This window comes from Taurulus bubalis (genome assembly GCF_910589615.1).
Source record: "Taurulus bubalis genome assembly, chromosome: 4".
NCBI lineage: Eukaryota > Metazoa > Chordata > Actinopteri > Perciformes > Cottidae > Taurulus > Taurulus bubalis.
In genome coordinates, this window is record NC_136592.1 from 27,538,109 (window position 1) to 27,565,223 (window position 27,115).

Genomic DNA, 27,115 nt, shown 5'->3' on the forward strand with positions numbered 1-27,115 from the left:
CCGTCTGGGGCGACTACAACCTGCCCAAGTGGAGCTCAAATCAAACACTTTCCTTTTACTGTATCATCTCTGAATGTTGTTTTCTCTCTGTGCAGCCAGTGCTGCAGTAGTCATGTTTGGTCATGCTTATGCAGTATATCTTGTGAGAGCTCATTCCGTTCGAAATGAAACCAGGTAAACGGCTCAGGAACTCGCCAACTGGTTTAACGTCTACCGTCTAACGTGGAAAGATGGGATTTTCTGCAAAAGTGCATTCTTAAAATACGTTGTGCTGCAAAGAAAGATGTCGACACAGCGATTAAAGTGTACCGGAGCAGAATCAGTAAAGCCTATACTGTTTGTGCCGTCTCTAGTACCTGTGCCCACAGTGCTGTAGACATCTGAACTCAGCTCCCTCCCGTTGTCGAACACAGAGCTGTAGGTGATGCTGGGAATTGTGGGCGAAGTTGGACCGCTGTCCTTGTCGGTGCTCTTCAACTTCTTCATTATCTTCACCTGCCCAAACAAATGCAAACATCTCAGCTCAAGTGTCCCTGTGGAAAGCAAAACCATGTTCACATATTCATACACTCGTCAAGTTAGCAGCCTGTAATTGCAGCAACATCAAGAATCTGTGGTCGCTGACTTTATATGTTAATAGAAGGAGCAGTCAATGATGCAGTTTATCTATTATTGTTGTCTAAATGTGATTTTATACTGAATGCATGAACATTGATTGAGGGTCTAAGTGCAGCCGCGCAGGAAATACTGTTATATTATATTAATACTTAACATATTTTATACGGCTGTTATTCAGACATTTCAGGACTGAGGTCGGACCCTGTTAAGTCTCGTGGCAACACCTTTGACACACAAGCAACATCTTTCAAACGTAATGATTAGTGTGGGTACGCTCTGCGGCGGCAGTACTATTGAATTGAATAATGAATATTAATATTGAGCTACCGCTGGCTGTCTTGGTTGCAAATGTTTCTTTTTTCTTTCCTGCCTTATTTTCTTCTTCAACATAGACGCCCATCACAGTGACGACAATGCTAATTCTTTTCAAACTTCAATTTCAAGTTTCGTCAACCGGTTTTTAAGTCCTTCAGATCCACACAACAATAACTGTCTGGCTCTTGAGAGCGCGTCCCGGCGTCCGTTGCTTTGGCTTGCATCCATGCAACCGTGTCGGTTCTATTTTGTACCGAGTCTGTATGATAAGACTCGGCAGAACGAGGTGAAGGGGATCCCTCGATCGCCCGAGGGTACAGTATGTCGCACACCGAGTTGAATCAACACCTCTCAAAAAACTGACCATTATTACCTTTCTGAAAGCGGGATTCGCAGTATTGCAGGGCTGTTGCTTCATATTGCTTTAGTTTTGCCTCGGTGCACCTACTAAAACGAGGAAGAGACGGCTACAGTGAAATCTATAAAATGGTTACTAACCGATTTCTTGGGCTTGGGAGTGGACAGAGAGGAGGCGTGGATGTGGGATTTCCTCTTCACAAACATCTTGAATGTGGCAGAATCAAAGTTTTCCACCGCAAAACATCTCCATGATGTCTGAAGGGGGGGCATGAAGAAAAAAAAGCAATATATTGGTTGGACGGGACTAATTTCATGCCGCGCGAGCAAGAAAGCGCGGGACATGAAAGGATGGTCTCAATAATAAGGCCGGGGCTCGGAGACGCCGCAGTCCGCCGGCTGTGTTGCGGTTCTGTTTCAGTGTTCTTTGGTCAAATACCTGAATGAGACAGGCGGCTGCGGGGATCTGTCTGTTGAAATGTTTTTGTCTTTGCTTCTGCTGCACCTTCAGGGCGAAGCCGGAGCCCAAGATTCCCTGTGAACAACCGCACAGCAGATACCGCTCATTAATTCAGTTTTAACGACACACTTACAGACAGCAGCAGCGCGCCTCAGAAGACGGAAATAAACACAAAGTTAAACAAAAAACGAAGGAACAATGGGCTGTTTAAAGCCGAAACATTAAAGTCTATTGCTCACTTTGTTCATTAATAGAATTTGATAGATTAAAATAGTCTTTTCTCAAGCAAAGACGCGCTATCTTATTTATTAGTTACAGATTCTTGCATGTGATGGGTTCCTTGCGCTAACTATGCTCAATTCTAATTATTTCCAACCAAAGTCGCGATTATTCTTATTCTTTACTGACCATCACTCAGGGGTAGACTGAACATATTTAAAATTCGTAATGAATTCAGTAATGAAAATGAAAACAAATTAAATGTAACCCCGTGAGCTGAAGCAGGAGATTTACAGCTCAACGTTAAGCCATTTAAGGTCCTTACTGCACTTAAGTCACAATATTATGACAGTATGTCTCAGCTGGTAGCTACATATAAGCAAAATTAGGCACTTTGTGTTTTCGTAATACATACCTAAAAAACAGACAAATTACACATTTAGTACAGTTTGAATTCATCTCAAAGAAATAGTATGATTATGCAAGAAAGACGCTCTGGTTCAGCAATGTTTCTTTCCCCTTACTGCAGGCAGGGCAAAGAAGGAAATGGCAAAGACGGAGAAACAGGATGCAATGGTTTTCCCCATCCAGGTTTGTGGCACTTTGTCTCCATATCCAATGGTAGTCACGGTCACCTTTCAGAAGGACAACAAAGAATGGGGATTAATACAACACGTTTCAGTGTAGACGCTAACACTGCTGTAAGGACTGTTGCAACACTTAGCTAGGAAAGCTATTAACAAAAACTGTCTGTAATGTTTTTAATAATTATTGGAGCAGCCACAGATCTGTAGATTTGAGAATTAGTCACATAAACAAGAGTCAAAAGAAGGTGGGGCTGAGTACAATTAAAGGCTAAATGAGAACCTTTTAAGAAAGCAAAATGAAGTAAAAACACACTGTGAAGGGGTTAAAGTTCCAGGACAACGCTGTGGTAGCGATCTGTCAATCACAAAGTAGCCCCGCCCCAAAGCATAGCCTGCTTTATGGTCTATTTTTACTCTCAGTGGACCATCATTGACCAAATCAACATTATGCTGTATTGAAGAAGACTTAAAACTAGAGATTGAGACCATAAACTCCTAATTATCTCACAATCAAACATCTTTTCACAAACAGAGTCGCCCCCTGGTGGCCACGAGAAGGAATGCAGTTTCAAGGCACTTCAGTATTGGCTTCACTTTACAGAACCGTAGGTTGCCACCTGGAGAAATGATTGAAAAGTTATTACAATTCAACCCAAGTGAAGCTTGAATGGTTATATAACATTTCATAGTAATCCATCCAACAGTTGATGGTAACCATGGTGCTACTGGGAAAAATTAGGGATCACCAAAGACAGTGGGCTTCACTTTTTGGGAGACTGTAAATATAAGTACATCCCTAGAGCCATGTTGCTGGCGTGGCCAATTTTTTTTCCAACTTTTTTACGAAGTAAAAACAGTTCTAGGATTATTGACATTATGCAACATAGACTTGCATAGTGAAATGCAGTTGCAGCCCATTTGCTACACAAGAAAAACACAAAACAAAAACAGTAGTGCTTTAAAAAAAAGAAATTCACATCAAGTCCATGTTTTCGCTGACCCTGCGACCACCTCTGACTCTCACTTTCATCTTCATGCAGTGAGAGTATTCAACACTGACTGAGTGTGTGAGAGTGGACTCAAAGCTGATAAAACGTAGAAAATAAACCTTCATTTATATGAGAGAGAAGTGGTTATGACTGTGCTGTGTGTACGTTTTTTAATATCAGAGTCCCTGAAGTTTCTTAGGAAAGCAGAGTGGGTGGTGACTTATTGTCTGGAAATACATGTTCTCCCCGTATTCTCTGCACTACTTGTTTTGCTGCTTGTATTAGCGGCCCACTGGATGTGCCCAAGGGTTTTCACACAACTCCTACTGTAACAGCAGTAGTACAGATACAATCTGTTTGTCTTCGACCTTTCACTTGCCAAATACTGTTTACAACAATTCAATGTGTTTTACAAAAGAATCTTACTTTTTGGAAAGACGGGAAAGTGACTCAAACAAACATTTCAAAATCAATTGAACGCTCTCTGAAACACAATTAATGTCAACGTTAACGTTCGTAAGATTTTAGTCCAGAGGAGTCTGATCAAAATGTGAAGATGTGTAAAATCAAATAAAAAATAACTTTAACTAATAATGGAAATGTGCAGACATGAGAGTGGAATCAAAGTGTATTTCCAAAATGTCAAACTATCTTTTGGTGAATGAATTATGCAATAAAAACACAGTAATTCAAACATCATATATTTCAATATACAAGACAATGGTATACAATGGTGGCTGGACCAGGTCTGTTGTGAATGTACATTTGACTAACAGTGGTGAAATAAATAAATAATAAATCAGTTTCATCCCAACCCAGGACATACTGACATTTGGTGTATGTATGTATGTTTATATTGTGCTTTTTCCATGTCTTCAAAACGTATCTTGTAAATCAGTGGCACTTTTCTCTGGTCACCTTGTGATATTTATGTTTTCTTTTTGTCTGAAATACCGCTCCTATTCAGCATTTAGTGACTTATGTCCGTCTAGATAAAAACACTTTAATGACTTCCTCACTTTGGCCTCCACTACGGTCGCAGTAAACACTGGGATAAAAAAAATGACTTACTGTGGGTTCGGCAACAAAACCACTTAGAAAATCCAACATTTTCATTTTTTGTTGTTGTTGTAAAAAACATACAGGGTTGCATCATTCAATTATTTCAGAAACAAAAAAGGAATAACAGTTTTCTGTTTCGGAAAATAAATATCCTGGATGGGCTTGAAATAAGTATGTATTTTAGGTGAAGCGTAAACAAACATAAGAACGTAAAACGCACAACTTGAAAAACAACTCGGCAACACTTAGGATTTTATCTGAGTGTCAAATAATGACGCGGACGGATACATACAGATCATACAGACGCTAAAGGGGCGCGACAACCTGGGAGTGAGAATGAGCTGGAAAAACTCACACACACACACACACACACACACACACACACACACACACACACACACATATCGATCCTTACCACTCCCCACCACAGGGCATCGGCGTAGTTTTCAAAATCGGTGTAGCCGTCGCTGTTGACTCCGTCTTTCTCTGCCAGGTAGACAAAGTACGAGGAGAAGATCAGGCTCAGAAAGCCAATGTACAAGGTAGTGATCAGCTCCTGAAATACGCACGACATACCTCAAACTCAGTCAACAACAAAAGGGTAATTTCAAAGAACACAACACCATTAAATAATATATCTGCCACATTGTATCAGTTGTGAATGTAGTGCGTTGTCTCGGCTGGCTGGGTGGTGAACTAAAAGTGCATTTACACTTGAAGCTGCAGTAGCTACTTATCACTTTGGTAATGATGTTCTTCCTTAAGGAGAAGGTTGGAACTTTACAATAGTTTTATTTATGTTTTCCTTTAGTCAACAAATCCCATGAAAAGACCAAAACCAACAATGCTTCAGTCCATTTCTCAACACTGTGGCGCTCAGCCCATTTGCTCTTTCAGAAGACATACATCTTTAAAAATGGGTCATGATAATATACATACAGTATATATATATATATATATATATATATTTTAGAATACATACATGTATGTATACATATATTTTAGAAGACTCTTAAAACGTCTGGTCTTTGTAGTTTTTCACAAATGCTTCTTAAACATTAATTAGCTTTTATTAGCAATATTTAGCCACAAATGCATACACTCATATGGTGCTTTAGTAATTGTTCATGTCAGCAGGATGCCGCATGTGGGATTGGCTCAAAATAAACGACAGTGGTTCGTGGTGATGAAGAGACATGTCACCCACTGCCCCCGTGTGGCTCATCGATGTGTCTTTACGTTGTTGACAGCAGTGGAGCTCTCGGGCGTAAAGGAGTAAGTCATATCAGGCTTAGGCTCCTCAGGCAACACTAGTGATCAATTCAGTGTGGATTTTGGTCTTTTCATGGGATTTGTGGCCATCTATATTAAAGCCAGCGTAACATAGTTGCTGCGTACATTTAATAGGTTGATTTTGAACGGCTCCATGCCTGCTGGATGTAGTCTATTTTGTAGTGTGCATATACTTATAAATATAACACAGTCTGTAGCATAGTATAGCACAACACTACCACTGAAGGCTACATTTTAGAGCTAAATTAGCACTTTTACAATCAGAGAGGTGGCTGCTGCTGTTGTCGACGACTGTCTTTATCATTGACCCTTCGCTAAGCCCCGCCCCCAGCTGTCAGAGCTACCGCGTGGCCACACTGTCACGAACTGCAACCCATTAAATAAATATGATCTAATATTTGGAAAATGAAGAAACAAGACAGTGATCCGCAGATGTAGCTTCTATCTTTTTTTAACCTACTTTCACGGATGAATCGGTTTGACATCCTGGATATATCCTTCAAACACACACTGTAGATCCTCCTGTCTGCTTCTCTCTGAAATCACTTTTTTGTATAATATTTATTCAGGGGGTTTGCAGTTAGTGGTGGCAGCGTGGTCACCATGGTAACAGAGCTCTGACAGCTTGACGGAGTAGCAGCCGGGGGCGGGGCTTAGCGAAGGGTCAATTAGCGTCTATTGTAAAGAGCATATGCTCCGTTCACCCGGGGGGCCTCATTGGTTGAATGGTGTTTGTTTAATATTAATATGCAAATCAGAACATGTTTCATGCCCGGATGTTTTGCTTAAATTAACCAGACTAGACACTCTCCCTGCAAAGCTGCATTCTTCATCATTTTTGTGGCTAATTTTCAGCGCCAGTTGGTCTCGATTTAAACGTTCGCATCATTTTCGTCCGCCAATCTTTTGAGGACTAAAATGTCTAATTCAATGTCTCTAATTCAAAATTTGTGTCACTTTGTCAACCGTCACTTTCAGATTTTTATTCCAGGAGCAGCAGCGTTATTGTTAAAGAAAAAACCCAAAAAACCTGGGTGATGGCTGTGAATCACATAACCCTATCCTCACATGACACTTCTGTTTTTTTTTATTTTGGGATGTTTTGACAATCAAAACCTTTGCCGGTGGATGTGAGAGCCTGTTACGTCACCGCTTGCGACCTAAATGCATGAATTCTCGTCAAATAACCGCTTTAAATGCAGTCAGGTACCTCTTGGTCACGACCGGCGGTTCGGTAAACACGCTGCCGCCGCCGTGACCCGGCGAACACATTCCAGGAACATGTGCTTCCTCTCTGCCAGTGTGCATTCGAAGAGCAACTGTGCAAATTGTGTTTACAAGCCACGAGTGCCAGAATGCTGCTCGGCGTGTGTTTAAATGCTGCGATAACCACGACAACTGGATGCTGATTGAAGTGACTGAAACTCCATTGACATTGAAAAAACCTCCAGCTGTTAACGCCGAAGGGCTGCAGCTCCACGCGTCGAGGTAAGAGACTGGCAGACAAACATTCAGGCGTTGTGTTGACAGAGAAGCTTCCTTTACGTGACGGCATCTGATGCCTTCAGAGCCCAATCGGGACTAATTATTATTAATTGAGCCTCATTCTGGCCACACCTTCGCCTCCATTTTTTTAAGATAAACTATGTTCGTCACTCCTTGGTCGTGTATCATCTTTGGTAGAAGCGCTTGAACAGTTTTGGGACGCCTCATCTTGGTGAGTGCTTCAGAGACGATGTTAAAAACCAGATTAAGGATTATTTGAGCACTGAATTTACTTTTCCTAACTCTTTGATTGATGCAATTTGCTGGTTCGGTTTCAGTCTCTAATTTTGTATGATTTATGTTGTATTTCATTTTTTGCTGTTTTGTTTTCTGTGTTTTTTTTGTATATGTTACACACTGAATGATGAGAGTCTCCAATCAGTATTCCAGATCAATTTATTTTGCTGTTATTATTATTGTATATATCTTTCATCCCTGTTGTTTTTATATCTTATTTTTGTCTGTAAATTGCTGCTACATCGACACCAAATTTCCCCTTGGGGATTAATAAAGTATACATTCATTCATTCATTCACTCACTCACAACAAGACAGTCCCAAATCAATATCTACTTCTTATCTGGGCCGTCTCTCTTTGGCTGGTCTAACTTGTTTGTTTAAGACCAAAATATAACATGAATTGTGAACACACAACCTGCAAATATACAGCCTCAAATTCTTATGATATATGTTGTGTTTCATTTTTTGCTGTTTTGTTTTCTGTGTTTTTTTTGTATACGTTGCCATCTTGACAAGGACTCCCTTGCAAAAGAGATTTAGAATCTCAATGAGATAATCCTGATGAAATCATAATCCATTATGTGCACCATTTTACGGTCCATCTAAAAACAGCGAGTCTGGAGTCACTGGCAACTTCAACCCTTAAAAATCTACACCAGCGCTTCCTTGTTATCCTCCACAACCCTGAAAGAATGAAAAAAAAGCTGGTGTGGATAATGGAGGAAACTTCATATGAATTTGAAATCTTTGTAGTTATATTTTGGTCATGTTCAAGGCCTAAACCACAGGTTCTCAACCCGAGGCTCGATAAATCTGAGGGATAAAAGAAAAATACATTTATGCATATTCCTTCACTGTCAGGATGTTCAGTTAGATAAATGTAAAAAATAAAAGTAACCGTGACATCTAGATTTATTTATTTGTCTTGTGTTGCATTCACTGCAAACCGTAAATCATTTTAGGGTACGAGAGCGAGGTTGGTAATGTGATGTGAGGTCAGCAGAGAATACCGGCAACGGTCGACGGCATTGCCTTCCAAAGTAAAAAATGTTGTATATATATATATATATCCATATATCCATAATAAAAATATCTTCCATGGGGGAATTTACAACTGGATGTTGCGTAGCTCACAAGTCCTTTAAGTTCACAAAATAATATTAAGAGAGGGCTGCATTTTAAAATATATATCTTTTTTCCAAATACATTGTATTCCTTCACCATAACCGCATATCGGGATGAGTGTCGTGCCGTTGGACTGTTGCTTTCCCTTTTCCCTGTGCAGCATTACACCCATATGCACCTTTCCATGACTCAATAAAGAATGGACCATCTATTTTATTACACATGATGATTGCTTGTGGGACGTTATCCATTTGCAGAGATTTGCAACCTAACAATAGCTTCGCTCTCTACAGGGAATCTACCAGTATCCATGGTGACAGATGAGTCCTATTGTGACAGACATGCATCCCAAAGCCCACCCCGCTATTTAGCATCCTCAATCAAAGCTCGAGTACCTGCCGATGGATGAAGACGACGGAGCCGAGGAGACGCCAGGTGCCTCCCTGCCGGTCCACGTGGAGCATTCGCAGGATCTGCAGGAAGCGAATCCCTCTGGAAAATACCACAAAGGTGTTTCAATGCCAACATTGTATTCCGACCAACAATATGCATGTACACACACAGCTGGCCAGTTCATCCCAAAGGTGTTGGACGGTGTTGGAGGCCGGGCCCTGTGCTGGTATGGCAAGCCCAGCCACACCAAGCTGGGGAAGCATTGATGGGGCTTTGGGCCTTCCCCGAAACGCTCAGTATTCAAAATGTATTAAGTAGTAAGACGTTTGTACAATACAACACATGCTCTCATCAATTTAAACTAGTTTAGTTTTAACTCATAGATTATGAAACGTAGACCAATTTAAAATGTGATCTGGTATTTACTTTCAACTTTCACTTGAGGAGGTGTAACTTCTGAAAAGCGGAAATAATGAAGTGCCTTGAAAAGTTAGCAAGTTCACCAAGAAACTGTTGAACAGGAAGACTGGAAAAAAGTGTTTCCTGCTGTCCATTTTTTATCTTCTATTATTTGGCCATATTGCTCCATTAATTCACCAACCAAGTTCTTCTGAAACGAAGCTACATATTGATTAAAGTATTTCATTTTAGTTTGAATTTGGATGTACAAAACACAGAATTCTGCTTAATTTCAAATCTGGATGTAATCATTTTAAACCCAGTTTGGCTAAACTCTGATTAATCTTAGATTATATTGATCGTTCTTGATGCAACCGAGCCAGAGTGTCGCATCACTGTCTCTTACCTTACAGCGGAGGTGGCGAACACTTGGCCCTTGGAGCCCACTGACAGCACAATTATTGAGGCAACAACCACAATCAGATCTGAAGAAGAGAATGAAAAGTGCTCTATTCGGAAATGATCATTGGTTTTCATTAAAAAATTATTCTCCGTTGAGGTGAAAGGAGTTACAAATAATGTTAATGCTAATAGTCATTGCTGCATATTTAACAAAAAAATAAAAATTAATAATCCCCTGGAGGGTCCAATTTTAAGAATAAAAAGATGGAGGTAGAAAGAAATATTGCAGTGACAGTTTTAATTTCATGCTGAATTTGTCTGAGGTATCTCATTTTGGGATGCAGCTCAGGATGTATTACAGATATTGTTTAAATACTGAGTGTGGGTGAAGAGCGACACATCCGTTTGTGTGTGTGTGTCTATAGATATGTGTGTGTGTGTGTGTGTGTGTTCCCACCTATAATAGATATCGGCTTCCTGGCAAAGCGCAGTCGGCCGCAGATGCCAACGTATTTACTGCGGCAGCCGGCTGACCAAAGGCGGACAAAATATTCCACACCGAAGAACACCACAAGGACGATCTCCTGCCAGAGAAATGAGGGAGAGACAAATGAGCTAGAAGGACATCGGGTGCTGTTGCATGTTATCGAATGCAACACCTGAACAGCTGCTCACACTTCAGGAAAAAAGTGTACTTTTAAAAACTGATGTCGTAGATGTGACGGTTCCACAACTTCTTTTTTTCTTTCAAGTGCAGCCTCTCCATGTAACTCATTAAAGATTATTGATTCTCAATCAGAAGCTGCACCATTTGTCACCGTTTAATTTGCACCACCCCATTGACTCATTCTCTATTTCCGCTGCTGCATGTGTTCGGACCTGATAGGAGAACAAAAAAGAAGTGATTTTATCACCTTGACAAACAGTTTGATAATAGTTCTTTATTTTTGTGAAATACAATGTGTTTACTGAGAGGAGTAGTTCAACATTTTGGGGGAAAAAACCTTGTTTAACTGTAATAAAATACCCATATACATACAGATAAGGCGTGGCAATATATATATATATATATATATATATATATATATATATATATACATATATATATATATATATATATATATATATATATATAGAGTGGATATCTTATTATTATGGCATACGTGTTGTCTTTTCCTGGTTTTAAAGGCTGCATTGCAGAAAAGTTATGTCATTTTTCTTTTCTGTTATTTGCCTTTGCCCACATAGTCATTATAACCACATTTATCAAAGATCTCATTGTGTAAATATTTTCAGAAAGTCAACCCTACAATATCGTAGCAGTGGATCCAAAATGTCTTGACTTTCCCCATAACCTACACACACATACATGCTTAAGTTTGACCTCTGCATTTAACCCATCCAAAGCATTTTAAGGATGCTGTGAACCTCCTGGGAAACAACTTGTCTCGCTCAGGGACTCCTCCGACATGCGGAGCCGGGGATTGATCCGCCGACCTTGCGTTTGAAAGAAAGACAACCCTCCTGTACCCGCCGAGCAGCCGCTCCACGCTGAAAATTAAAGCAAAAGAAAGATACCGCTCTCATATCTTGACAGTAAATAGGAAGCTATGACCACCATGCTAGCTGTTTTAGCTTCACACAACGACTGGAAACGAGCTTTGAACTGGAAACTGAGTCCTGTGCTGTCTCGGTCTCCATACTAGAGTCTGATAATGGGTTTACATCGGTGTTAGTTACAAGTGCGTCGGTATCAGACACTGAGGGGCACTGATCAAGCGTCAGTATTTGATAAGTTGGGAGTGAGAACGGTTTGCACAGTGATGACAAGACACTGTAGGAAATAACCACAAACCCCCAAAACTAGAATTTTTTTACACTTTCTTTACTAAAAAGTGTGTAAATTAGTGACTTTCACTGCTGGGAGGTGGATTGTGTCACATTTATACAGAGCCATTAGCTATTTTCCCCTTTTTCAAGTCTTTGTGCTAAACTAAGCTAACGGGCTGATGGCAGCCCTGACAGCTATGTATCGTGCCCCATCTGGATTAATCCCTTCTTTTCTTTCTCTTTCTTATTCTCATTGCTTTTCATTTGCATGACAATAAACTGAAACAAGCCATAACAGCGTGTGTCCAACGCTAAACATGAAGCTCGTACAATTAAGGCTTCTCAATTAAAGCTGCTCCATTTTAATTCCTCCAGTGGTCCCTCGAGGACAAATAGATTAGAAGAAAATCAATTACAGCACACAATTACACCAACACGTGGAAATTAATGAACTGCAGTGTGAATGCAAATGAAATTACCTCTCTGTCTCTTAATCATTGACGGGAATTTGGAGATGAAATCGCCTTAAAGGTGACTCGGCGCCATTTTATAGATTTTTAATGGCGACATCATCGCTTTGCAGTGAATGATGGAAAGAACATACTGGAGGATGTCTTTCATGTTGCACAGCAGGCGACGTTTTCAACTATTGGAGGTGTTTTTTTTTTTCTTCATCAGAGCCAAAGCTCAGAACTTCCGTGAATATGAAATAGCAACAAAGAAATGCATTCATAATATGATGAATTGTGTTCTTAAAAGAGAATATGTAAAACGTTGTATTCCTTAATTTATTCTCAAAGGATTTCTACTTCAAGGTTGAAAAATAAATTGTCCATTCAAACAGAGCAATACATTAACAAACAGGAGGTGGACAGAAACAGGCATAGAGCAGAATCAAAACCATTGGAGCTGGACAGTTGATTCTGACCTTAGAAACAGCGGTTGACTTTTGAGTCCACTTACTGGCTTGTTACAGAGATTTTGACTGCGTAACACAAATTGTCTGTGTTTGCTTAAAATTTAGAGCTTGACAATTTAATGCTTCCCTGCCGAAACAGAAGCCTGTGGGGTAAAAAAAACGACTCCAGAATAATCAAGACAGTGAACCTGCGTGCAGCGGAGATCGTGTTGTCAACAGCTGTTCCTACAAGAACAAAAACAAAATGTTTAAGCCAACATGAAAGAGAAATCCTAAAAGTGCTCAGAATAATGAAAAGCTTTAAACACGACGAGTAAGTAAATACCATCTGTCCGCTGATGGAGAGCGTATCCTTAATTAAGGATTCACTCGGTTCTGAGAAGAAATGAGACCCGACCGGGGAACCCAAATGGGACCCGGTCGAAACTATATAATAATAATAATAATAATCAATAATACGAAAAAATGTCATTTTGGAAAATACACGGTGTAAAATGACATCACCTACCTTTGGGAAGATATGACACAGACTACTAACACGGATATTCTTACCCTGTACTTAACTAATCTCACTCCTCATGCCTAAACCTAAAACCTAAAGCCAACCGACGCCGGGAACGAGTACCACGAGACAGAGGGTCCGTAGAAAACATATCGGAGTGCAAATTACATTTCTACTCGAATCAACGGAGCAGGACGGCCAGAGCGGCGGCCATTTTTATGTCCACTGTTGTCATTGGGAGCGTTCTAGCGGGCTAACTTCCGTATGAACTAAAATAGACTGACACCGAGTCAAAGCATTAGTTAGCTGAGGTCCAGACACGCTCGTCACAGTTTTGAAAAGCTCATTGCTGTCTGGAACCAGTGTAGCATTAAAGCATAGTGGAATTAACTAACTAGCTAGCTAGTTAGCTAACTAGATAGCTAGCTAGTTAGCTTGCACTGCGTCTAAACGGACATTATTGCATCATGCGGCAGCAGCAGGTGATCTCTCTCCATAGGCTCAGTCTGGGTTTACAGTTTACAGCTATGTTCCTCCTGGTTAGAGGTTTGCAACTTAATAATAAATCATAATAAATTCAGAAACAAACACCAAGACTCATTCTCACCCATCTACCTCGACCGAACCTCTTTCTCTTCCATATCTCTCGTCTCTTGTCACATCCCTCAGCCCTAAAATCCTTCCTCACCTCCTAGTCTCTCGTTACAGGAACCTCAAGGGGGGCAATAAGACTAGGATGCCTCATCCAGCCATTGTCTCCACACTGAGACTCACTCCACAACATGTTTCGACCTAAACCCATCATCAATCCCCATCCGACCTTCATTTCATCCCTCCCTTCATTCTCGACCTTTATCATTCATTCCTTTATCGTCAGTCCACAACCCTCATTCACCCCCCATTTTCCAATAATAAAGCCATTTGCATTCATACAGTGAGTTGCTTGATGGTCTGTTTCTGTGAAATTGCAACTAAAACAAACTGTGTTACCGGGATTTGTTTCCAGAATGAAATAAAAAGTAGGAATACTTTTTTTCAAAGTTTACACTCATTTTTTTTCTCCGGGATCTGAAGAAACCAAACAAACGAGACCTTTTGGGAATGTGTATCTTTTTGGGCAAACCGCCGAGCATCTGGCCAAACACACTACTACAAACACTGTCAGCCGGTGCTGCATCTCCAAGTAAAGAACAGCGTGGTCTCTGTTAACCTTGAGTGTGCAGGAAGAAAGCGGCAAGACAAAGAAGCTGCTTTTGTTGTGGGGGAGGAGAGAATGAAAGAGTGCCAGGGTCAAAGCAAATCTCTGAACTAGAAAGCACAAAGTACCTATGGGACGGAGGATGGAAAGGATGAATGTTTGAGATTTTGGTAGGTTTAGGAGCATGGTAAATATTAATTATTCATAATCTGCGTTAGAGAGAAGAATAAGAGGATTAAATATCTCCGGGGTGAATTTAAGGCAGAACAACCATGTGCCATAAAATGTGACATTTTGTGGTGTTTGCCAACAAATATCACACTCTCTACATAATTACAGGTGTGATTCGTACACAGGAGCTTCTTTGAATCCAACAATGGTCTTGTAGGGTTTGAGACCTTGATGTGCCGGCTCATGAAGCACCGTGACGATTTCATCCTATTACCCCCAGGCCAAGGTGAACTTGTCACATGCGGCACACTCCGGGCCTCTTATAAGAAAATCCTCGAGGCCTTGTTATCCTTTTCTTAAAGGATTTCCTTTGTCGGAGCTCGGGTGACTCACAATTCGCCCAAACAGTTCCTGCACTGAGCAGCTGGTGTTTCAGGGTTAAGTTTTCTCTATTTACTATTGAATGTAGAGGAGGACTGTTGTCCTCTTAGGCCAGCGGGACATCCCAAAATTGTTTACAGGGGGGGTAGAGGAGGGAAAGGTCGATGTGGTCCAACCTAAAGTGTCCCGAAATTGTTTTCTCCGTCAGGTGGCGGTTAGGTCGATCAACACATGAAATTGCTTTTCACACAACAAAAACTGAAATTTGATATTTGTTGTTTTTCGCAACATCCTCCCAATCACAGTGTTGATTGCTGCAGCTTTTGAAAGAAACTGTGTTGCTCTTATTCATCCTTTGCTTCAGGTTAACCAACTTGTGTAGACGCCAATCGACTGCATTGTTGCATAAACATCGTTAACATTTATTTTTTATCAATGAGGATGCAACACGGCAAAGGGAACACAACGATCAGAAGATCAGAATCGGGCCTGCCGACAAAAAAACTAAACAGAAGTGCTGAGCAGATAGTGAAAGTCAAACCAAAGATCAGATCAGGCAGCCGCGGGGGGACAACAGACTTCAGGCTGTATCTCATGCAAACAGTGCTTTTACAAGAAAGCATTTAGATTAGATAGAGATTGTTTCAAGTCGCAATCACTCTCCGAGTACAGAGTCAGACGCATGTGGTTCACGGACCACTGAACTGGATCACTAAATACACCGAGGAGTTCTCCTGGAACTCAAAGTGTTTCTTGCCCAAACACATGCTGCACACCCTAAAGGTTTCAAAGGAATGCATGCAACCTCGTAAAATATCTACACAGGTTGATTTTCTTTGAGTGTTCTGAAAGCTGCATTATTAACAGTGCTGGCTCTTTTCCGGAGGCATCGCATACCTATCGACAATAGAAACTGATTGTGCGCGTAAAGATTTGCATGAAAGTGAGGGATGCACTTGGTATCATCACTTTCATTTGTTAGATATGAGCAGATTTATGTTTAATGCGCCACAAAGTGAGGCAGTTTAACATGCAGGAACACAAGATATTGTGTCCATCTAAGTGCTACACTAATCCATGTAATCTCTATGGGAGTGTACCACCAAGTCTCAGAGCTGGTGTTAAAGCAAGTTTTTCTCTTATTTTTTTACTCTCCGTAGATGTTGCAAGGATTACATCCAGATTTCAGTCTTTGATTGCTTCACATTACATGAATTCACATCGACACATGGAATATATCCTGGAGAATCCAACCAAAATGGAGAAAGCTATCATATTAGTTGAGTCACTCTGTCCAACTTTATATAACCCTAGTCTGCTGGAGTAGAAACTGCCCCACAACAGAGATGCAGTACGGATCTGCAGACTGCAGTTGTGAGAGAGCAGCATACAAATACGTCTCTTGAATGAAGTAAACTAATTGTCCTGCTTGTTTGGGACCAGGCGAGCTCTCGAGCCCATCAATAATCACTGCATCACCAAGCGTGTCAGCACCACCTAATTAATTTCAAAAAGACACGTTCTGCTCGGATCTGCGCTTTAAAGTCTCTAGTTTTTAGCACAGACCGTAGATAGTGGACATAATCACTGTGAGGTCACCCAGTTGGTTTGTGGACTAAAGATTGTGAAGCCTCACGTTCTGCATTTTGGCCGTCGCCATCTTGCTTTTGTTTTGCAACCAGATGTGACGTAAGAGGGTGGCGCAATGTTGAAAAATACATTTTTGGTCAACCGAAAACTGTGACAGTTCACTTTCAGGAGCTTAAACACAATGTGAAAGCGTTAAAGTTTGAAGAAGGAAAAACATGGACACCTTCCAGACCGGAGCGACCTTTCAATGACAAGCCCGAAAGCCTAAAGCATACCCTGCTTCATGTTGTGTTTGACTATAAATGGCCTATCATTTACTAAATGAACATCATGCTGTATTGAAGAAGACTTGAAACTAGTGATTGAGACCATAAAGGTAATACATCAGACTTATTTTAGCCCCCTGATGGCCATTAAAAAGAAAAAGAAAAGAGTTTCAGACAGTTTGACATTGGATTCATTTTTTGAGACCCGGATGTTGTCGTCTGGTTTAGAGCCCACATTCCCGACAGCAAAAGCTAAACCCATTTGACCCCAAACACTGCTCTCCACTGAGAGGGTTAGGACGGTCTAATTGGGATTTAATCAATCTTTAGCTTCTAATTAAAACGTCTGCTGGAGGTAGATCCAATCTCGCAAAGAGACAAACTGGAGACAAAACCTATGTTTTAGTGGTTAATCCCAGGAGTTTTTTTTTTTAATTGAATCAAATTCAACACTCACCACCCAGAAGAGTGTTGTGTGAGCCAGGGCCTGATACTGGTCGATGGTAGACAGAACGCTGAGGATGAGACAGGCCAGAACGATGAGAAACCTGTAGGGCACAAAGCAGATCAGATCAGATTAGTCTGGATTAAAGTTACAATGAGGGAACTTTCATTCTGTTCTGATTTTGCCGTTTCCTGTGAACAAAAGCATGAGTGTCTCCTGAGCTGCAGGTTGAAGCCGGAGTCCCCCGCTAGAGTTTGAACTGAAGGAGTTTGCAGATGCACTTGCATTATTAAGTCTGATTTTTGAGTACACTACAACCACAGGCATTAAACATAACCTTTTAGAAATAGCCAATCTTCTCGCTGACGGGCATCGGTATTACATTGAGAAAAAGTTCCTTGTGGTTTTTAAGTATCATAATTGTAAGCTTTACGATGGAAGCTCTAATTTCCTTTTGATAAGATTTGTATACAATCCAATTGGATACATTACATTTCACTTAGCCGACCTTTTATCCAAAGCGACTTATAATAGGTGCATTCAACCATGAGTACAAACTCAGAACAACGATAATCAAGAAAGTACCATTTCTTCAATAAAGTTAAACTACAAAGTGCTATCAGTAAATGCCATTTAAGTGCTACTAAGATGTAGAGACTTTCTGCTGCAAACAGTCGTGACTCTGTTGCGTGTTTAGCTCGCAGTGACGGAGCTACAAGCCGGAGAGTAACGTCCGAACCAGCTCTTGACTTAGCTTTACATAACTGGTCGTTGTAAGTAAACACACATCTCTTCAAAACCCCTTCAACCTAATATTCATGTCAACATCTCAGCCTTTGATTTGAACAGCAAAACTTCAGTCAACATTGGTGTCGGATTCGAGTCTAAGCTTCTAAACAACTTGGAAAAAAAAAAAAATTCAAGACAGCAAAACATTACTTTATATTTGTGTCATGAAAAGTATCTGACTGATTTTTGAGCAAACATTCAGGGACAGCTCTCTGGAGGAAACACTGTGAACCTTTTGAACTCCTTCATATGAATGCAAAGCGCATGATAAACTTGTCAAATAATGAGCACACTGGTCTGCGCGTGCACACACACACACACACACACACACACACACACACACACACACAGTCAACAAACACTGAATTTCTCCTTAACATTCTTCTTATTCCCCCCCTCAAGGTCACAAGTGTTTCGACTGCAGCAACAATGAGACGACTTTAACTCCTCAACCTACTTAAGAGAAATATATTGAATTTCTCTGAGATCAGGCTTCAAGCTGCAGCAACACACTAAAAAAAGAACTAACACTTTCTTATGTGGCCTTGAGTTACTGACTCTTGAACTCTCCACCAGAACACATCTCAGGAATCTCTTTCTTTAAAGAGCTACTTTTATGACAAAGAGCTACTTTTGGTGCCTTTGTAACACCACATGATTTAGCCCCTAGGAGCTCCTGTGGACAGCTCCTGTTTTTCCTTTGGACACTGCATCTCGTCTTCGCTATCCGAGTTGAAGTCGGGGGTTGTGTTTCACCTCATTTTCATTATGTTTGTCTGTGAGCAAGCTATCTTAGAGGATTAATAATGAATGTGCACTAGACTTTGGTGGTTGGCATTGAGACAAAGGGCAAACTGATTAACTTTCCATTTCCGTTGGCAGGAGATGTGGCGGCGAAACTTCTGAATGGATTCACATGACACCATCTGAAGCCGTTTGCCAGTCAGCTGACAGAACGACCGTCCATGATTGGCCCAATTGGGGGGTAAAAAAAACATGGAGGCACTGGAAAGTTGGCTCTCTGTTTGGATGTAACTGCGCCGCCAGTGTTCATTTCAAAACTTGGTGCATGTGGCAAGAGTGTTTTCATGACGGCACACAATTCAAATGATTAGGAAATAAGACACAATATATAAGCACAATGCAGTTACAAAGGCAAGTGTTGCTGTGCAACGTATCCTCATGCAACAGATATCAATACGATATCTTACAAAAAGGTAGTCCAGCAACACCATTTCCGCTTGTTACTTGCATACGGTCTTTTCAAAATAAACTTCAGTCTTTACAAGAAACAATTTAGTTGTTGGTTCGGTTTTTGGAAAAGATCATAGTTTGGGTTGAAATACGGAAAAGTTGGGTTACTTTAGTACGGAATCTACGTGACACGGACAACGGTCTCCTGGGTGAAAGTGATTTTATAAACAGTGTAAGAGAACAACATGCAATGGGGCATGGAAGACTCCCAATATGGAACTGGCATACCGCAAAGTGTTGTTGGAAGTATTTGCTCGACTGTCATCTCGATAATGTTTCAAACTATTGTTAATAAAACAAAAAAGCCCTGAAGGACCACTGTCTTGTTCCTATATGAGCACACTGGATGGAAACTATGTGTAGAGGGAGTTTCCAGTCAATGTTTGCACCATGGAGCCTCTTATCACCGAATGCTACAGCCTGGGTTTATTGAAGACTGGCCAGGAATACAAATACCCCCCTTTAAAGTAACACGCACACACACACACACACACACACACACACACACACACACACACACACAGGCTTGACCGTGCACGCCGCACGTCAACACAGATAAAAGACAGGAGAGGAGAGACCTGCTCAGGGAAGATGAACCGGTGTGTAACACAGCTAACAATGCAGCTGCTTCTCGACACCGAAGAAGCACACAATACCACGACTAAATGGGAGCCAATTTGTCCATTAAGGAGAGACGGGAACATTGGGCATGAACAAAAGTGCTCGCATCGTTAGGACCCGGTGCAATTTACACATTCTTATGTTCGAGACGTGACAGAGGCGGCTGAAGAAGGGGATCAAAAGAAACACAAATGAACATCAAACTTTCCGAGCCAAACACTCCGATATGCTAATGGAGTAATTTGTCGGCAAAGCTCTGCCTAAACTATTTTTCAGAGCGTTTGAAAATGCCAGCGAGCGCACACACTCGGTATGCGGGGCACACACTTCTGCCTCGCTTTGGATCCGTCTGAGGCGATCTGACTCGTCAGTCTGTCTCTCCACTAACTGCACCATCATATTTCACTTCCTTTTCCTCCGGTGGAGCAACAGACAAAATAATACAGTGGCTCGGCTCCACAGGCACCACTGAACTCTAAACAAAAATGCTCAAATCATTGCTCCCATCCATTATTGATGGGTAGATTCACCCGCGCTCTGCTGTGCAGCGAGTGTAGAGACGTAGCGAGGGACAAGAAGCACGGGGGTTAGCGGTGACTCTGCTGGCCGTGTCACTGGCTGTTAGCGTCAAGCGTCCCGCTCGGACCGGCAATCAAACTTTGTTTGCATCACTGTTGATTTGTGGCGATGACAAAACACAAACTCGAGCAACAGCAATGCAACACAGAGCAGAGGTTCAGATGAATGCAGTGATTAAAGATGAGGACTTAAGGCCTCGTCTGACACCTTTGACTTTGGCTCGTGTGAGGGAAATAAAAAAGCTGAGCGATAAAAGTGACCTTGCCGATGTGCTCCGTTAGGAATCGAAGCACCTGTGTTTCGTGAAAGAGAAGAAAATTAAAAAAAAAAGCCTTTTCCCCCAGTTCCTAAATTACAGGATGGAATACAAGCAGCGTAACAAAACATAGAAAAGAACACGTCAACTCTTATCTGGTTTGTTAAATAATTCAAGGAATAGTGGCAGATTGTTCTTCATTCAACTGGATGCTGTTTGACAGATACATCTGGCTCAGTTTAATGGAGCCGAGTCTGTAAAAAAAACACACACAACACTTTCAGATTTTTGTTTTCTCCTGGCGCTCCTGATCGACTCATCTATAACCAGCATGTGGGATGGATCTACGCTGCTCCAAACCAAGAGGCTGTTAGACTGCAGCACACTGCAGGCAGACACCCAGCGGGAGCATGGGATGCACTTTATTAATTGCTCAAAGCTAAAATTATACCGTGTTCACGCTTTTACCACAATGAAACAAACCTGAGTCCCGGCCAGCATGCTGTATCACCACACACACACACACACACACACACACTGACCAACGCAAACACACACACACACACAAGGGTAGCTCTGATAAGGACTCGGGTCACTCTGACGTGGGCGTTCTGGGTAAGTGATAAGGCCATGCTGTTCTCCCACTAAAACACTTGCAAAACAAGGAACCAAACTGAACCCAAAGAACCTGCCGGATGCTTTGACATCCAAAAAACTGCTCTCATATACTCTCAAATGCAACCTACCAGATCTCATGACAATACAACTCTGCTTACTAACACCTCAGAGACACATGTTTTTTTTAAAGCTACCTGGTGGATGGTGGTGTTTCCGAGTAGAAAACCTAATTGTACTGCAGCAGGATCTGACAGTCTCCCCCGCTCAGTCCTGGTTCTCGTCCTCCCTTGGCTCCCTTTCCCCCCCAGCGGGCCCAGCATTACAGCCAGGGGCCTCCAGCAGCGTGGCGTCGGGTCTGGAGGAGGAGCAGCTGCTGCCAGGCGCTGACGTTTTTCACCTCCTGCCGGACCGCCGACTGCGGGTCGAAGGCGGTAGCGAAGCTGCATCTGGGTCAGTCGGCGGCGCCGCATGGAGTCTGAGCTGAAGGAGCTCCTGGTGAACCTGCATGATTCACGGGGAATCGCTTTGATCTTTTATAATCCATGCAGGTTTCTTATCTTTAGCGCCACAAACTTCTCAATTCTCTCTGCCATCCACGTATCCCGTATGTGCACTCACGGTTCCTCTCGTTTACTTATGTCGGTCATATAAGAAGCAGAGTGTTGAATCGAGACTGTACTCACTTAAAAGTTCCTCAAACTAACTTAAAACATCGTGCAGCTTTCGAAGGTCATGCGTTTTTTACGGCCTGGATTTGATCATCCTGCTCAATAGTTATTACAAACGGAGGAACCGTCCCATCACATCCTCTTCGGGAGGCCGAGCGCGTTGCAGATTTGCTCTAATGCAAAACCAGAAGTTTCAAATCCGGCATACAACAGATCCGGCAAACAACAGATCAGATGGAGCCGAGCTGCAGCAAACAAACAACTGTCCTGGCTGAAAGTGTCCGAATTACCACCAACACTGTGGCTTTTGAAAAGCATATTGATTTTGTATTTCAAGTAGCACTCTGTGGCGTCTCCTGTCATTTTGTGCAGCCTGAGCCATGACAGGAAGGTCACGGCACCTCATCTTGCTGGCCTGCACCTCAGTCTAATATAAACAACATTTGTAATGCATGAACAAGGATTTCTCTGTGATCACAGCAGCCACTAGCTCCAACCTTTATTGCGCACTACTGTTATTGTTATTGTGCCGCCCTCTGAGTCACCGAGACTCTAACCTGCTCCGACAGGCCCGTGTTCCTGTGCCTCCCCTTCCGACGCTGCGGGGTCTAAGGGCGGCAGCGCAGGACAGGATCCGCTACCTCCTCCACAGAACACACACACACACACGCGCCGAGTTTAGCTGCCTGTTATCAGGCCCAGCAAGTGGGGACAGACACTGCACACATGGGCGTCAGCCAGAGGATCATATCCCACATTCCTAAACTGAACGGTCCATTTTGGATCATACTGGACTGACAAAGTTTCCCGGATCTGGGTGACACCGTGAAATGAATCCTTTGCCGTTACGTCAGTGGCGTGTAAACAGGCGTCTATCACCAGTAACACCTCGTTTTTTTCAAGCTACCTGACAAAAGCTGTCACATCCGTTGTTGGGCGGTGAACCATAATGTGACATCTTCATGGTATTGCAGCTTTGGCGGGTACAATCCATCCCACACTGGATTACACCAGGATCTATGTTCATCATAGCTGTATTATTCATATTTCATTTTAGTCTCACACACATCTGTCACACTGTCAAGGAAGGAAAATAAATGTGTAACCCTGTCAGGTTGAAAAGCATTCACTGAAAGCAAACGCCCTCTGTGTGTGTTGTTGGACTCAAACTGTTCAGTGGTGCTGAGGAAAAACACATCTTCCAAATGAAAGATCTTAATAATAATCCTTTAGTACTCCTATGAGGATGTATTTTCTCATGTCTGTGATAAATTATGTGGTATTTTTTTAATCTGCTGGATTTATATATCCTTATAATATTCCAACAGGGACTATTCCAGTCCAGTCCTTCTGTGCTATCCGTGCAGGAATCTTTCTTAAATTCACAGGATTAACAATTCTTTGGAGCCAGGGCTTCCAAGAGTATGCGCAATTAACTCCCTGTTTAATTAGGATCTTAGTTGCAATTACACCCTTGGATACCCTAAGGAAATGGATGATTATGGCAGTAAAAAAAACACACACAAAAAGAACAACACTCACACTGAGAAGTGATACACGAAGCATTTCCAGCCAGACGGCCTTTCCAGGAAGTTATACACGCGTCCTTGGATGTAGGCGCGCGTGAGGACCGGACGGAGCCCGGTGCTGTACACCGACATCCGCACAGACATCCGGGGATGAGATAAGTACGGGTGGAGATGAACAGCTGGTACATTTGTGGAAGTGTTACCGTCCTCTGGCATTCTGTCTCTTTCAGAAGACGTGTCGTTGCCCGCGGGGGTCCCTGGTTCCGGCACACAAAACCTGGTTTCCGACAGTTCCAGATTCGCTGGTCTCTTCCCTCGTGCCACAGAAGACCTCCGTGAGCTCGACATTGTAGCTTCCCGTTATTCTTCTGGCGCTGGGTTTAACTTTTTTTTTCTTTTTTTTTTTTCTTCCACAGTTATTTGTATCGGTCACTGACTCAAACGGACAAACGGCCCATGTGCGCTCACCTTCTGCTGTGCGCCTGATCTCACCAGGGCGCATAAAGCTGTGAGATAAACGGAGTTATTAATGCTCTAGATCACCAGGACGGCGTTTCTTTCATTTCACTTATACGGCTCTCTTGGTTGTTGAGGTTATGGCGAGCCTCAGCCCTGAATGAATACACCCCCCACTTCCGTCAGAGCACTTATCAGCCTGAGGAGCTGTGGGACGCCAGGCGGTGCGCCACGAGTCGCCAGCTGTTCAGAGATTTTATTGTTTTTGCAAAACTGCTCGAAAAGCAATCTGCAGCTGATGAACTTCATCCTCAGATCCGTGTTAAATATGCCCCACATCATTAAGTGTCTTCCCTTAGTAATTACTTTTCACACAAAATGCAAACACGTTTTGTGCTATATAGGTTCAACACACATGGCATGTTGACATTCATAACTAATGAGTCTTCGTTATGTTTTGTTATGGAATGCTGTCTCTCACACATCTGTTAAAGTGAACGTGTAGATGCACGTCAGCAAATTCCTCAATTTGTGCAATACTGTAAAAAAAAAAGAAAGAAAAAAAGCTCTTGCGTCAGATTTAGGTAATCATACACTTAAAGTAACTAAAGACAGACGGCTAACATAAATAAAATGATGACCCCTCCACCGAAATGAAAATACAAGATTGGAACCTGTTGCCACTCCTACATTGATTAACAGGACTTTTAATATCAACAGAAAAAAAAACAAAAAAAACAACATGTGTCTGTTACTTCAATTATTTGTATTTTTAAATAAAGTTCTATTCAATAATACATGTGAGCAGCCGGTATGTATGTCGAGCAAATGACTGAACATATTATTCTAGGAACAACTTGTGTACCGACATTTTAACAAAAAGTAACAGAAGATTAATTCAGGTTGATTCAAGGCCTTCAAAAAGTGCAGTGCACTGTATTGTTGCACATGAATGCTCCCCATATATGCATATCAAGGCTTTACTATTCCATTGTTTGAGATGACATACAGACTGAGTAGATGTTCCTCATTAAACTGTCAGCTGGAAGTAAGTTGGAAGTGGCTCTCATTATGAGAGAGTCTATGTTTGGAAGCTATACCCAGTTCTCCACATCCTCGTCACCACTGGTAGACTTGTGCCCTCTTGGGTGATTTTGGAGCAACGAAAATGTGATAAAGTGCCCTTAGGAATGCCCATCCAATGGAGAAAACATTATGAAGTACTCTCTGCCCTTCTAGTAGAGAAAACATTATGAAGTACCTTTTGATCTTCTAGTAGAGAAAACATCATTAAGTACCCTTTTCCCTTGTAGTATAGAAAACATTATGAAGTACCCTCTGCTCTTCTAGTAGAGAAAACATTCTGAAGTACCTTCTGCTCTTTTAGTAGAGAAAACATCATGAAGTACCTTCTGCTCTTCTAGTAGAGAAAACATTCTGAAGTACCTTCTGCTCTTCTAGTAGAGAAAACGTCATGAAGTACCTTCTGCTCTTCTAGTAGAGAAAACATCATGAAGTACCTTCTGCTCTTCTAGTAGAGAAAACATTCTGAAGTACCTTCTGCTCTTCTAGTAGAGAAAACGTCATGAAGTACCTTCTGCTCTTCTAGTAGAGAAAACATCATGAAGTACCTTCTGCCCTTCTAGTAGAGAAAAAATTCTGAAGTACCTTCTGCTCTTCTAGTAGAGAAAACGTCATGAAGTACCTTCTGCTCTTCTAGTAGAGAAAACGTCATGAAGTACCTTCTGCTCTTCTAGTAGAGAAAACATCATGAAGTACCTTCTGCTCTTCTAGTAGAGAAAACATCATGAAGTACCTTCTGCTCTTCTAGTAGAGAAAACATTCTGAAGTACCTTCTGCTCTTCTAGTAGAGAAAACGTCATGAAGTACCTTCTGCTCTTCTAGTAGAGAAAACATCATGAAGTACCTTCTGCCCTTCTAGTAGAGAAAAAATTCTGAAGTACCTTCTGCTCTTCTAGTAGAGAAAACGTCATGAAGTACCTTCTGCTCTTCTAGTAGAGAAAACGTCATGAAGTACCTTCTGCTCTTCTAGTAGAGAAAACATCATGAAGTACCTTCTGCTCTTCTAGTAGAGAAAACATCATGAAGTACCCTCTGCTCTTCTAGTAGAGAAAACATTCTGAAGTACCTTCTGCTCTTCTAGTAGAGAAAACATTCTGAAGTACCTTCTGCTCTTCTAGTAGAGAAAACATGAAGTACCTTCTGCTCTTCTAGTAGAGAACACATTATGAAGTACCTTCTGCTCTTCAAGTAGAGAAAACATTATAAAGTACCTTCTGCTCTTCTAGTAGAGAAAACATAATAAAGTACCCTTTGCACCCTATGTAGTGTAGAAAGCATTATGAAGTACCCAAAAAAAGAAGAAAAAGAAGCGACAGACAGACAGACAGATCTAATACATACCTACTCTAGAGTAACACATGACATGTTACTGCTTGAAAAGCATGCCTCTTTCCTGACATACGTGTGATTTATTACAGTAACTTCGTCAACCCTGATGTTGGTGTAATCAAGGGAGCTCTGGGGACACACGCGGCTCAGCTGGGCAAGGTTACCCTGTGTTTTTTCTTTTTTGCAGTGACCTTGAACATGCTAGTCCGAGGAGCAGGAAGCGGCTTTGCTGCAGTGTGTTTTAATAGGAGTCGAATGGCATCCATGTGATGACAGGATCTGTTGCCAGGTCGCCATTAAACACAACTCCTGCTGTTAGATGCCACCCACCACAATTTAGTTGATGTATTTAGTAGAGAAAGGGCAGTCATCTTGAAGGTCACCCTTTCATTTGATTGTGTGAAGGAAATAAAATAGCGGATATAATTCAATATTTAATAAGCATGCAGCTTGATAATTGATAATCTCCAGAATGCTTAAAGTTCATAAGACATTTTTCAGTTTTGTGACTAAACACATTGTGTTTGCTGTAAAATGCATTAATGAGTTGCTTTAGTTTAAGAGGCATGAAAGTCAGTTTGTGAACAATCATCCCATTTGTATGGTTTTCTGTGGACTATGTTGATAA

The 27,115-nt window shown here is 41.7% G+C and overlaps 1 protein-coding gene across 1 annotated transcript in view; it reads right to left on the reverse strand.

Annotated features, from left to right (window-relative positions):
• The window catches only part of kcnq1.1 (potassium voltage-gated channel, KQT-like subfamily, member 1.1), a 36,924-nt gene extending 12,707 nt beyond the window's left edge, over positions 1-24,217 (reverse strand). The window contains exons 1-10 of the mRNA XM_079216547.1: positions 23,633-24,217; positions 17,318-17,408; positions 10,461-10,587; positions 10,008-10,086; positions 9,205-9,301; positions 5,023-5,163; positions 2,494-2,604; positions 1,730-1,825; positions 1,432-1,548; positions 357-495 (exon numbers count right to left, since the gene is read on the reverse strand). Of these exons, the coding sequence (XP_079072673.1) occupies positions 357-495; positions 1,432-1,548; positions 1,730-1,825; positions 2,494-2,604; positions 5,023-5,163; positions 9,205-9,301; positions 10,008-10,086; positions 10,461-10,587; positions 17,318-17,408; positions 23,633-23,967 (1,333 nt within the window). The 5' untranslated portion in view covers positions 23,968-24,217. The remainder of the gene's footprint in view (positions 1-356; positions 496-1,431; positions 1,549-1,729; positions 1,826-2,493; positions 2,605-5,022; positions 5,164-9,204; positions 9,302-10,007; positions 10,087-10,460; positions 10,588-17,317; positions 17,409-23,632) is intronic.
• Between the last annotated feature and the right edge of the window lie 2,898 nt (positions 24,218-27,115).